We start from the raw sequence: 14783 nt of genomic DNA, 5'->3' as shown, positions 1-14783 counted from the left end.
ACCCATAGCTAGTACCCATAGCTAGGCTACATGTATATGAAGAGGGACTTGAGTTAAACTAGAAAGGTGAGAGAGGACACTGGACAGAAGCTCAGGGAGGGATAAAAGTGAGAGGCTGTGTTATATTGATGACAAGGCTGAGAGTCCAAGGGCTGGGAAGGGACAAAAGCACAGCTCTTTTCTTTGCTGCAGTGGAGAGACTCTCTCTGGTGAAGGGCAAGAGGCTGGGAGGGCTACACTGCTCGTGTCCTGAGAGGGTTACATAATCACACTGTCTTAAGCTCTGTCCAGACCACCGTCCACAGCACTGATGATACTTTGTTATACTAGCCAGTTGGTCATTTTAGAAAAACCCTACTAAAATGTCCCCGACCAATGGACATCTGTACCTTCCTCTCATAACCTGTTAACATGACAGCCATATACGATCATAGATATTCCACAGATAGCAATAGAACAGTGGCCACTATCACTTTGAATAAGTGTAGTGATGGCATTCTCTCTTTGCAGTGGCAGTGATGGTGTTTATCTGAGAAAAAGGAGAGGAGGATAGATAGCGAGAGAGAGAGGAGAGGACAGATTGAGCGAGAGAGAGAGGGAACGATAGATAGAGACAAGCGTAGAGAGAGAGAGGGGATGATAGAGAGAGAGAGAGAGAGCAAGAGAGGGGATATTTCGTTAGCTAGAGAGAGAGAGAGAGAGAGAGAGAGAGAGGCAGGAGGCGAGAGACAGACAGACAGACAGACAGACAGACAGACAGACAGACAGACAGACAGACAGACAGACAGACAGACAGACAGACAGACAGACAGACGGGGGAAGGCAGACAGAGCCATAGAGAGAGAGAGGGGGGAGGATAGATAGATAGAAAGAGAGCGAGAGGAGGAAAGATGGAGAAAGGTAGAGAGGAAGAGCTGAGGAAAGATGGAGAAAGGTAGAGGGAAGGATAAATAGAGGGGAGGATAGATAAAAAAAGGGGAAAAATAGAGAGAGGGGAGGATAGATGGAGAAATGAACCTGGAGAAGAGTCCCCTAAGCAGCTGGTCCTGGGGCTCTGTTCACAAACACAAATAGACCTCACAGAGCCCCAGAACAGCAACACAATTAGACCCAACCAAATCATGAGAAAACAAAAATATAATTACTTGACACATGGAAAGAATTTACAAAAAAACTGAGCAAACTAGAATGCTATTTGGCCCTAAACAGAGAGTACACAGTGGCAGAATACCTGACCACTGTGACTGACCCAAAATGATGTGCAGACTCAGTGAGCATAGCCTTGCTATTGAGAAAGGCCGCCAAAAGCAGACCTGGCTCTCAAGAGAAGACAGGCTATGTGCACACTGCCCACAAAATGAGATGGAAACTGAGCTGCACTTCCTAACCTCCTGCCAAATGTATGACCATATTAGAGACACATATTTCCCTCAGATTACACAGACCCACAAATAATTTGAAAACAAATCAAATTTTGATAAACTCCCATATCTACTGGGTGAAATACCAGTGTGCCATCACAGCAGCAAGATTTGTGACCTGTCGCCACAAGAAAAGGACAACCAGTGAAGAACAAACACTATTGTAAATACATCATATATTTATGTTGATTTATTTTCCCTTTTGTACTTTAACTAATTGCACATCATTACAACACTGTATATATACATAATATGACATTTGAAATGTCTTTATTCTTTTGGAACTTTTGTAAGTGAAATGTTTACAGTACATTTTTTATTGTTTATTATCTATTTCACTTGCTTTGGCAATGTAGACATATGTTTCCCATGCCAATAAAGCCCTTAAATTAAATTGAATTGGAGAGACAGTATAATGGAGGCACATTTGAATCGTTATAGAAAGAGGTAGTGAGCCATGCAGCGGAACCGCACAGTACAGCCCTGCAGATAAGCAACTCTATTTGTACATTATTACGGCTGTAAAACACGGCAGGCAGGCTAATATGCTAACAAGCAACACTAATCTCAATGAGGCTTAAATTGATTCCTTTACAACAGTGCTGTTGTTGTCACCAACACTAACTCACACCCACCTACCCACACAAATCCCCAATTACAATTAAATGGAGAGAAAACAAGTCACCTTGATTATAGTACTATTACATATTATATTATTAACAGCGTACAACAATAAAAGAGCGAAGGTTGCCTTATATCCCGACAAAACACTATGAGAAATAATTGGAAGAAGCCTATAACACTGTTGCCTGATGCTGAGAAATATGACCACATTGAAATTCATAGTCGTAGCCCTAGGCCTACATTCCCCCCCCAAAGAAAAATCGATCCAAGTTTGACAGAGAATTTTCCTTCGTAAAAAAAACCCCCGGCTCTTATCAGTAATTACAAAGGATTCACTGTACTGTACTCACAAATCATTTCCTGCCATTTAAATGTCACAATGAGTGTGACAGAGTGGAAAACAACACGTCTTTTCTTCTTCATCACATTTTACTGCTCGCTGCTGTGTGTGTGTGTGTGTGTGTGTGTGTGTGTGTGTGTGTGTGTGTGTGTGTGTGTGTGTGTGTGTGTGCATGTGTGTCCATTAATGTGTGTGCGCCATGCCTGGCCTCACCCTCAAATCAGCAAGACTGTTGGAAAGGTTACAATGAGCTGACTTGCCTATGATAAAAAGCCCCAAGTCACCTCACTCTCAACAGCTATAAATACATCCGTGACTTCAGCAAAATGGACCTAAGAACAGCATGAACAAACCTGTTATCACTCCATGTCAATGTCCTTCACGTAACGCTACAACCATTTGACCAGTCGTAATGTTTCCCTCAGGCACACAATATTGCCTTTATCCACTTGACATGAGAGCACATCACACCAGGGCATAAAGAGAAAATATACATTAACCCCAGACCATTACAAACGCTGTGATGCATTATAATCAGTTAATCTAACTGTCACGGGTGATGTGGAGAAAGAAAATCGATACCGTTACACATCGGGATATTCGTTTTGATGACGTATCGTATCGTTGTGACAAATATCGCGATATAATTCTTACGCTAGTTTGCTGTACCTGCACCAAATCCCCAGTATAGCTTGTTCCCCATCTTCTTTTTAAATAGGGAGCCCATTTGCTTTCAGCACTTTTATTTCCATGATTGATCAGAACAAATGTTCTCATGGGTCTCTCTTGTCCGTCTGTAGCAGACGTATGGTGAGAAATATGTTTGGAACATCGAATTGCAATAAAATTACAACACATAGAATCGTAAGAATTGTGAGAATTGCAATACATATCATATTGGCATATACTGTAAATATTGTGATAATATCATATCGTGAGGTCCCTGGAAATTCCCAGCACTAATGGGGACTTAATTCATTTACTGTATAAAAAGCCTTGGTCTTTAAGCTGTAAATACCTACAGTACACGTGTTCTGCATTTTTGGGGCATCAACAAATAACACCATCCAAGACAAATGTATTGTTGTCTCCCTAAAAATCGCACAATTGTCCAGCAACGTCAATAATCATTTCTCCTCCGAGTCTGTTCCATGAGAACGTTTTATACAGCACAGTAGCAGGTCCCCCATATTAGGGATAGTCTCATTATAATGATGAGGACTAGAAATGGCTCACTATGGAGGTTAAAGGTCAGAGAGACACATTAACTGATGGAGAGGCTTCACAACAAGTTCCCCTCAAATCCATAACCTCTAGTTCTGACTACACTCTCCCCTCCCCTAAATCCCTACTTGTCCAAAGCCAGACTAGCCATAGCATCCTTCTGCTCTAAAATCACTCATTTGAAGCCACTAGTCTGCTTTAAAAGGGGCTTATAGAATCACAGAAAAGGCCTCTCGAATGTAGGTGGAGGGGACTTTTCGCTGGCCATCTCTGTGCCTATCGATGGAGAGCTTGAGCACTTTTCAAAACAATGTTTTCGAACTAAAATAGATAGTCTATAGTCTCTAATATATATATTTTTTTATCAAACGTTCAAATCTCCAAGGCTCTCAAAAATGTTATGAATTTGTGTCTCTAGTGCAATTCAAAAGGCTAATTGTGGATTAATTATTGAAGAATTTTTTGGTTTTCTATGATTTGTGTTTTGCTTTTTGATGTGAATATTGATGTGTATAGTGTATATTGATGTATATATTGATGTGTATAGTGTATATTGATGTGTATATTGATGTGTATATTGGTGTGTATATTGATGTGTATAGTGTACATTGATGTGTATATTGCTGTGTATATTGATGTGTATATTGCTGTGTATATTGGTGTGTATATTGGTGTGTATATTGGTGTGTATATTGATGTGTATAGTGTATATTGGTGTGTATATTGATGTGTATATTGGTGTGTATAGTGTATATTGATGTATATATTGATGTGTATAGTGTATATTGATGTGTATATTGATGTGTATATTGGTGTGTATACAGGGCTGATCTGTGAAAGAGACCTTGGTCTCAGCATGACTCCCTATAAAAAATACAAAAATACAAAAATGAAACACAATTTCAATCTACAATAAACAAAGATGAATAAATTAAAGAATTTGATCAATTAACTATTTTTTTATTTTTTTATCACAAACATCTTTGATGGCATTGTTTCCAGTGATCTGTGTTCCCAGTATTATTCATCAAAATATTACATTTATGCTTAAAGTGAATACCTCATCAAAGATCTATTGACATAAAACAACAAAGATACATCTCATTGCTGAAACGATAAAGAATAAAAGATGCAATTTAATAAAAGCGAGAATAAAAGCAATTGAACTATTCTACACAACAACCAGAGACTCAACCAAGTTTAAAAACAGCATTTATAAACGCACACAGTTGCATAGAGCATTGACCTTGGTAACACATTGAAACACCCAATAAGTCAATTGAGGATGTTTAGAGCCTTAGGCACTAACCACTAACTGACAAAAGGCCAATAGGTTGACTGACTGAGAGGACATTCATTTTTGTCCAATGGTGCTTTGTGAAACTATTTGCCGTATGTGATGTTTTAATTTCCTACTTTAAACCAGTCTAAGCCAATCATGTTTTTGGTTATAGGGAAATGGAGAAAGTGTAATAGATTCATTTCAATGTGCTAAACATTGAACTTAATAGGGAATGAAACCAAAAAACGTTTAAATAACAGACAAAAAAAAGTGTTTGAATAAAAAGAACAAAGAGACCAAAGAGAAGAGGCATTCAGCAGAGTTATACATGCTATAGCTTACATTAGTAATAACACATTATACCTATGTTTAGTGATAAAACATGTGGTTATGACAAAAACATGTGGGAGAGGTTTCTTTCTAAGGGACAGCAATCACTTTTAGACTACAGGGCGGATTGTAGCCTAGCAGTAGAGCGTTGGGTCAGTAACAGAAAGGTTGCTGGTTTGAATCCCCGTGCTACAAGGTGAAATATCTGTCGGTGTGCTCTTGAGCAAGGCACTTCATCGTAATTTGCTCCAGGGGCTTCATACTACTATGGCTGACCTAAAACAACACATTTCACTGCACCTATCTGGTGTATGTGACAATAAAATATTTCTTCCCCCAATAACTTTGCCAAATCATCCTAGTCATTGATGTATACAGCACTGTAGCCTATTTAGGGAAATGTGAATTTGTATGCCCTTGTGCACACCTGCTGTGCCATGTATAGAATGCCCTTATGGAAAGTCAAACTACAGATGCAATTGGCATTTAGCCTAATAATTGGGACCTCTTCTGGTATCAGAGAACTGTTATGTGATGAAGAGCTGTAGCAAGGTTCCTTTCAAATAAAATGAAACCATCCCATGATCACAGAGATTTGACTGAAAGTTTCTAATAGGCCTAACAGTTATTTTATGGTGATGCTAGGGGATGCTATCTCTGTCGTGATGGGAATAGCTACCTTAACACTGCATGCGATGTGAAATCCAAAATACACTCGGAAGGTTTTGGGGGGTTACGCAATTTATTAAAGGGAATGAATAAAAACAAAGCGTGTAGCCTAGGCTACTGCAATTAACCAGAATGGCTATTTGAACAGACATGTAGACGGTAAACTATAGCCTACGTAGGATAATAGAATAAAACATGACTGATCTCGTATACAATACATAATATAAGACGCTGGTACTTACAATATCTGGGGCAATCAAAAAGGAATTGTTCTTCTCACACCGTGATCAATCTACAGTCCCTCGTCCTCTGTCAAAACCCGCTCACTAAACACTTGACGTGTGTTCAGACGCGCTTACGCCGAATACCACCGAGCACAACAATAGTGATGAACCGCGGCGAAACTTGGCAGGCAAAAAAAAAATCTACGCAGCCAGAAAGAAAAATGACGAGAAGCACTGACTTCATTGGTTAAGGAAACGTTGGAGCGATGCTGTTGCTTCCTTATTGGACACTAGTCAGACGATGCCTGTCTCGATTGGATAGGGGGAAAAAAATAGGTGGACACGAATAAATTGGACGAGATTGGTGATTTTTGACAAGTGAATTGCGCACGACGATTGGACGCAATCATCCTCATCATTGGCTGTTTTCAAACGTGTAACTATTTATATGATTCTGATATTGTCTTCATAGAGCATTCATAAAGGCTTTATGCACTACACATACGCTTCACAAATAATTTCTCAGCAAAGTCATCATATATAAAGCATTCAAAACAGCATAGACAATTACCTTTGTATATTCTGAGGAATTATATGCCTTATCAGAGCCAATTTGCCCAGGGCCTCATAAAAGGTTATAAAGGGTTTATGAATGCTTCAATAATTGGGGCCATTATTCCTGGAGTGAAAAAAAGTGATAACAGACTGTTGAATAGTTAATAGTCAACACCCTGAACTTCTGTATGAAGTCCTTCAATGTCAAGAATTTACAGGGCACAAATATTTATTCCATTGCCATGGCTGTGTTTATCTTAATTATGGTTCCTCATCGTTCTTACGTGACGCATCCTCTCAATCATGTAGGCACATGCGCAAAATGGCAAAGTTCCCTTCCCTCATCATAATCTTTAATTTTTTGATTTATTTCATTTGTTTCAGTTTAATTTAAGTGAAACTCCACATTTCTTTAAGATAAATGACAATCTTTGAAGAGATCAGGCATAAATTATTGCATACTGAACAAAAATATAAAGGCAACATGCAACAGTTTGAAAGATTTTACTGAATTACAGTTCATATGAGTTCAAAAAAAAGGTAGGGACATGGATCAGAAAACTAGTCAGTATCTGGTGTGACCACTATTTTCCTCTTGCAGCACAGCACATTTCCTTCACATAGCTTTGATCAGGCTGTTGATTATGGCCTGTGGAATGTTGATCCACTTCTCTTCATTGGCTTGCGAAGTTTCTGGATATTGGCTGGAACGCGCTGTTGTACACGTCGACCCAGAGCATCCCAAACATGCTCAAAGGGTGACATGCCTGGTGAGTATGCAGGCCGTAGAAGTACTGGGACATTTTCAGCTTCCAGGAATTGTGTACAGATCCTTTGTGACGTGGTGAGGTTTGAACCAGGCGCAGAGAAAAGACCAGACGAGGAATCAGTGGTTAAGGATAAACATAATATTTTACTGAGAAACGGTAACCAAAGGATCACAGTAACATGGGAAAAACAACAAACACTAAGTCTCGAAAACTCACTTAGGAGACAAACGCACAGGGCAAACAATTCAAGTTTCTGCAAAGGACAACAGAAAACACACCTCTTTAAACAGGGAAATCATAATGACTAATAGGACACACCCGAGTGTCATTAATGTCTCTAGGACGGTCTCTGCCGCCCTCTGGTGACAGGTGGAACCATGACATCCTTGCAACATGAGGCCGTGCATTATCATGCTGAAACATGAGGTGATGGCGGTGGATGAATGGCACAACAATGGGCCTCAGGATCTCGTCACGGTATCTCTATGCATTCAAATTGTGTTTGTTGTCCGTAGCTTATGCCTGCCCATACCATAACCCCACCGCCACCATGGAGCACTCTGTTCACGACGTTGACATCAGCAAACCGCTCGCCCACACAACGTCTGCGGTTTGTGAGGCCGGTTGGTGCATACCATACTGATAAATTCTCTAAAATGGCATTGGAGGAGGCTAATGGTAGAGAAATTAACAAATGATCTGGCAACAGCTCTGGTGGACATTCCTGCAGTCAGCATGCCAATTGCACAGTCCCTCAAAACTTGAGCCACTGTGGCATTGACAAAACTGCACATTGTAGAGTGGCCTTTTATTGTCCCCAGCACAAGGTGCACCTGTGTAATGATCATGCGGTTTAATTAACTCTTTGATATGCCACACCTGTCAAGTGGATGGATTATCTCGGCAAAGGAGAAATGCTCACTAACAGGGATGTAAACACATTCTTCCAGAGAATTTGAGAGAAATATGCTTTTTGTGCGTATGGAACATTTCTGCGATCTTTTATTTCAGCTCATGAAGCATGGGACCGACACTTTACATGTTGCGTTTCAGTGTATAATTTAGGTATATTTGAATATTCAATTTGGAGCTGAACAGGATGATACTTAATCAATAACTACAGTATGCTCATTGATCATAGCATTGCACATCAATCAATTATTTAGAATATATGTAAATACGCTGTCATGGCCAAATTTGCAAACAAATAGAACACATAATATACCTTAAACGTGCTACGTCATTCATTATTGAGAGGTCTTCACCGCACTGCTCTGCACAGCGAATGTACTCGGTGAATCCTGTTACGAAAAGCAGTAGGCCGATTAGTACGTTTCAATATTTACATTAAATCACTAAATAAAGGGCAGACAAATAAAGACAGAATAAATGTGTGTATGCGCCTGTGTGTGTGTCTAGGATTCACTGACTCACCGCACCTGCCTGGAGGGAGAACGACTTAGGGACTAGTCACGTCTGCAAACAGTCCTGAAGATGTTCCACAGGAGCCAGCCAGCCAAAACATTGATGAGAAAGGAAAACGTGTTCAAACCACACACACACACACACACACACACACACACACACACACACACACACACACACACACACACACACACACACACACACACCACCACCGTTGGCTTCATGTATGAATCACATAATAGCTGCACTCTGGTGTATGGTGAGTCACTCCCCAATGTCCTGAAGACTGAAAGCTGACAACAAAGCATTGTGGTTAACAGTCACTTCTTTCTAGGATATGGGAATCTGTCGTTTCTTAAACATTGATGGAGTAATTCTGCATAGTACTGTATTCTATAATGCACCATTTACTCATTAATGAGTAGGTTACTAGCAGATGACTGTGTTGTACATTACTCTAATGAAAGTCATGGAGGGTGTTTTTTCTTTTTAGCTAAGCCTACCCAGGATGGTACATAAAACTACAGTAGGAGTCATGAATGAGGAATATGGCAGCTGGGCTTGAGGAACAGAAACAGACAAAACAGACAGACATGAAAACATCCTGGTTCTAGAAAAACATCTACAAACCACCCAAGGATATGTGTTCATGAAAATGAATAGACAAGACAACACATCGCTCATGTAGAGAGGAGAGCGACGCATCATTATTTGCAGTTTAGTTTAAAAACATATCACACACTAAGAGAAAGATATCACACACCGTGCTGTCCCACTGGCCCTCACAGTAACAGCAGCACAACACGACACCCTGCTAACCAGAATGCCAGTAGAAGCACTGCTCATGTAAAGCCCCTATACTGGACAGGAGACTAGAGCAATCACAAGGCAGTCAGAGTAACCCTAACCTCACACCCAGAACCTCTTTTACAAGAGACTAGTGTAATCCTACTGACATATACAGGACAAAAATCCCATGTATCATTTCGAAATAGGCAGTGGGAACTGAACTGCTTTGCTTCTTGTTACAAAGTCATGCCCATTCCCAAATATTTGAAATTAAAGCCAGATGGATAGGTGGTGCTGAATGGCAGTGCAATTGCCTGTAGTGTAATGATTAAAACGTTAGCCTGGAACCAGGGGGTAATGGCAGACTGATATTTGCACTATAAACTGCAATAACGCGCCATTGAACGCCATAGAGGCCGACATGATTCAACAAAATATAATAATCTATGTTATTTAGCAGACGATTTTATCCAAAGAGACTTAAGAGTCACGCGTGCATACATTTTAGATACCGGTGGTCTCGGAAATCAAACCCACTTTCCTGGCATTGCAAGTGCCATGCTCTACCAACTGAGCTACAGAGGACCACAGGATCAATCTACTGTAGGTTCACTGGCTATCAATCTTCATCCTGTGTTGATATGAAGGACAGAATGTCCCTGTTACACGCAGAGTACTAAGCAGGTATCGGCGACACAACTCTGATTAGGCCTCACCCAGCACTATGGCCTACAGAAATTCCTCCAACAAGGAACGAGTGCTAATGGCCTGTGCCAGCAATAAACATACCTTCTATTAATTGGCTATTTCTTCTTCTTCTTCTTCTCTCAAATGTAATTAGATTGGTGCTTGAAAGGGCAATGAACCTCTAGCCCCCCCCAACTAGCCCAATCCCCATCTCTGATATCTTTCTCCGTTCCCTCTTAATGTTCCTCCTCCGGAGGAGGTTGTACCCTCTGACCGCGTACCAAATGGCGTCCTGTTTGCTATAATGCACTATTCTTGACCTGGGCCTAAAGTAGCGCAATGGGGAATAGAGGGCCATTTGGGACGTAACCTCTGTGGCTCTAACAGTCTGAAGTGTCCATCTACATCCATGTTTATCATCAGTTCTAGGCTGAAGATGTTTCCTTTCTATTTCTGGACCTGCGTAAGGACACCGCCGTTGCTACTTATGCTCATTGATATGACCGGTTGGTTTCCATGGATATGCTGCTGTTCTGAGCCTCAGGATTACAGATCGCAGTTTGAATATAAAGTATCCGGAAACACAACTTCCAAAATGGAACGGTCCATGTTCCATATCCATCACAATCTGATCTAAATTCATATTCATCAATATCACAAAGACGTGCTACATACATAGTGTTATACAAAATGGAAGGCAAGTTGGAATGTACTGTATCGCATTTTTAATATTGCCTAAAAGAAATGCGGAAGAGATACTGTACACAAATTGAAAAGAGACGTTTTGATGACAGATCTATTCTTGACATTTACAACATCGGTTTGTTTTTCCTCATCCACAAACGTAACCATTCATTTTCAACTTCTCTAGAACTGGGGGCATGATCTAATTAGGTGTTGTAAACTTTGCCGTGACTCAGACAACCTGTAAGTGCTCTGATGTTTTACAGGTATAGTGCACAATGACCAAAACCACGTCAATCAAAAGAGCTCATCGATTTTGGCAGGTTTGGTAGATTGGGCACAGGGAACAGGGATGCAGGCATCACCCTTAAATAAAAGGCAGGGGCTTTCTTGTGTCATGGCCGTGTTCGAAAGCATCAATTTATGACTGATCTACGAATAATAATAAGTAGTTATTTAGGATGCAAGGTTATTTCTAGATCAGTCAGTCTGCAGTTGCCGACTGCAGCGTAGTCGATCTCAAACACGACCCGTCTCTGCTCAACTGCAGATCCAAATGGCGTCTCCAGCCGAACACGTTAGCTAGGCCCCTGCTCCTCTTCCTGCTTCAGTCTCTTCCTCAGATGCTCACCAATAGCTGCCAGAGGGTTTGTCTTGCTGTGTGCCAGGTTCTTCACAGCTTCACTAAACCGACTGGTCTCCCTCTCCCTGAGATCAAAACAAAACACGTAGGTTGTAGAGATATAATCACGGTAAAAGTAAATAGCAGATGGGCAGTTTATTATCTTGGTTGCTCTGATAATAAGCAGGATAACATTTCCATTTAAGCTTCATGTCATTTTCTCATGGAGAATAATAAGTTAGATGTGATCATTAGTGGTGGTTTGGCCATGGTCGGGTACAGGTTAATGTGGGGACTTACAGGAGTTTGCGTTTTTGTGCTGGCTTCATCAGGCTGAAGTCTGTTGGTTCTGGCTTCTTCTTCACTGGCCTGAGAGGGAGAGACAAAATGATAAAGATGGTCAAAAAGTGATTGATTTCATATGGACTGATTATGGTTAAAAACAAAAAACAGGTAAAGAAAAAAAGGTAGTTGGGACCACAATGTGCTATCCATGTGCGATCCTTCCAGGCAGTGCCATAGTTAGGACTTTCCTGTATGTGTTTAGTTATTTAGGATTGGGGCCAGACAGACGAGTACTTCATTTACTAATAACAGACAGAGATGGAGGCCGGCCAACTGAGCTGATCCACCAATTATCCATTCTGGCCTGGTCCAACAATTGACCATGCCAAGTTGTGATGTACAGAAAAAAAAAACGTGTTTTCTATGGCAAAATGGATGTTGAGTTTACCAAACACATCAGCAAAGATATAACAAGGGCATGACGGGACAAAACATATGCTCTTGCGAGTTGTGACAAGTTTGACAGACTAGAGTGAAAAGGGTAGACACGGACTTGCTTGCGAATTAAAACTACTTCAATCCAAATAAATGTGTTTTTTAGCAGAGGTCATGGGAACTGCAGCTAGGTTGGAGGCAGTGGGGAAGCCAAAAGGTCAAAAGGTGAAAAGAGCCTTGTGGAGTTACAGTAAACACACAGTCTAGTCTAAAGGTCCATCCAGGACAGCTACAAGAGTTCAACTCGGGAATGAATCAAATATCATCATCATAGATAGCAACTCTTCCCATAATAACACAGATGGAACACAACCGAGAACTTGATATCTTTGGCAACTGAAGAGAGAATGTGTTGGCTGAATAGCTAGTCAGTCAATAATGCCTGAAGGCTTTGGCAACTCGCGGCCCATGAGCTGTACCCCTTTTGTAGGTCTGCGGACCAATTAAAAAAAACTTTTAAAAAAACTCAGTTGGTTGTGTATCAGCAGTCACTGAACTAGCCCATGTCAGCCCCCAAAAAAGTGATTGGTCAATTAGTCGCCAGGACAGCGGAGTCAATCACCACCTTCCGGAGACACCTGAAACCCCACCTCTTTAAGGAATACCTAGGATAGGATAAAGTAATCCTTCTAACCCCCCCCTTAAAAGATTTAGATGCACTATTGTAAAGTGGTTGTTCCACTGGATATCATAAGGTGAATGCACCAATTTGTAAGTCGCTCTGGATAAGAGCGTCTGCTAAATGACTTAAATGTAAATGTAGTCTAGTGGCCAGCTATTTAAACTTGTAGTAAGCATGGTCGAATTACCGACTGGGTTGAGACCCATTCATCATCAGTTATGAAACTAAAAACTGCAAACATTTGCATCCAACCTATGACAAAATGTGTAGAATTGCAGGAAATTAACTTAAAACATACATTTTTTTCCTCTTCGCCGTCACGAGGGAGGCCGCTAAAAAGTTTTGCTCGCAAGGTGAGGTAAATAATTCAAATACTGATGTATATTATATGCTAAAATAATTGGGAAATTATATTATTTTATACTAATACAATTGCACAGAGAAATAGATCTTGTTTAACAAGTAATACCCCAGGACCAGTGAAAGAAAATAGCCCATAACATCAAAGATCCACTACCATATTATAGAGTTGGTGGTGGGGTTCTGTTTTGCTCATGCATTCTCATTTCAAACCCACCCCTAGTGTGCGTGGCCAAAGAGCTTGATTGTCAAGTCATCTGACCAAATCACCGGTTCCAATCCAAGTGCCAACGCCGTTTAGCAAACCCTAGGTGTTTACATTTGTTGGATGACATGAAAATAGAGCTCTTGGGCCACACACCCCCGTGGTAGGTTTGGCTTCGAAATGAGAACGCATGAGCAGAAAAGAACCCCATACCTACTGTAAAATATGGTGGTGGATCTTTGATGTTATGGGGCTATTTTGCTTCCACTGGGTCCTGGGGCCCTTGTTAAGGTCAACGGCGTCATGCCCTTTACCCAGTACCAGGACATTTTAACCAAAAACCTGGTTGCCTCTGCCAGGAGCTTGAAAATTGGCCGCAAGTGGATCTTCCAGCAAGACAATAACAAAGCATACGTCAAAATCCACAAAGAAATTATTAATTGACCACAAAATCAACATTTTGCAAAGGCCATCGCAGTCTCCAGACTTGACACCCACTGAAATCTTGTGGTTTGAATTGAAGAGGGCAGTCAATAAGCGCAAACAAAAGGATATCTGTCAGGAGTGCTCCCTCTCCGGTCTCTAGGTCACCAGGCTGCTCGTTATGGCGCACACCTGTCACCATCGTTACGCGCACCTGCACGTCATCCGACTCACCTGGACTCCATCACCTCCTTGATTACCTGCCCTATATATGCCCTTTGGTTCCTTCCCCATGTGTCATTGTTTCATGTCTGTGCGTGGTTCGTTTATTCATTAAATGTATTCACTCCCTGAACTTGCTTCCTGACTCCCAGTGCACACGATGTACCGATCCTGTGCAGGTGTTGTTACACGTGGTCTGCCACTGCGCGGACGATCTGCTGTCCGTCCTGTCTCCCTGTAGCGCTGTCTTAGGCGTCTCACAGTATGGACGTTGCAATTTATTGCCCTGGCCACATCTGCAGTCCTCATGCCTCCTTGCAGCATGCCTAAGGCACGTTCACGCAGATGAGCAGGGACCATGGGCATCTTTCTTTTTGTGAGTCAGTAGAAAGGTCTCTTTAGTTTTCAGAACTGTGACCTTAATTGCCTACCGTCTATCTGCTGTTAGTGTCTTAACGACCGTTCCACAGGTGCATGTTCATTAATTGTTTATGGTTCATTGAACAAGCATGGGAAACAGTGTTT

The 14783-nt window shown here is 41.2% G+C and overlaps 2 protein-coding genes across 12 annotated transcripts in view; both read right to left on the bottom strand.

Annotated features, from left to right (window-relative positions):
* Window positions 1–6416, bottom strand: part of LOC106575210 (double-stranded RNA-specific editase 1) — a 66684-nt gene extending 60268 nt beyond the window's left edge. For 4 of the 11 annotated variants that reach the window (XM_014151565.2, XM_014151564.2, XM_045698804.1 and 1 more), the window contains exon 1: window positions 6133–6412. The gene's annotated coding sequence lies outside the window, so the exon portion shown is untranslated. Of the gene's footprint in view, window positions 1–6132 lie in introns of all 11 variants that reach the window. The other 7 variants (XM_045698805.1, XM_045698807.1, XM_045698808.1 and 4 more) reach the window with 4 other exon arrangements.
* A 4633-nt stretch (window positions 6417–11049) lies between these two features.
* Window positions 11050–14783, bottom strand: part of cu070 (CU070 protein) — a 28479-nt gene continuing 24745 nt past the window's right edge. The window contains exons 5-6 of the mRNA NM_001146569.1: window positions 11947–12015; window positions 11050–11732 (exon numbers count right to left, since the gene is read on the bottom strand). Of these exons, the coding sequence (NP_001140041.1) occupies window positions 11603–11732; window positions 11947–12015 (199 nt within the window). The 3' untranslated portion in view covers window positions 11050–11602. The remainder of the gene's footprint in view (window positions 11733–11946; window positions 12016–14783) is intronic.

This window comes from Salmo salar, chromosome ssa17, assembly GCF_905237065.1.
Source record: "Salmo salar chromosome ssa17, Ssal_v3.1, whole genome shotgun sequence".
In the NCBI taxonomy this organism is placed as follows: Eukaryota; Metazoa; Chordata; class Actinopteri; order Salmoniformes; family Salmonidae; genus Salmo; species Salmo salar.
Note: the sequence above shows the minus strand (reverse complement) of the source record. Positions and strands in the feature narration are given on the sequence as shown.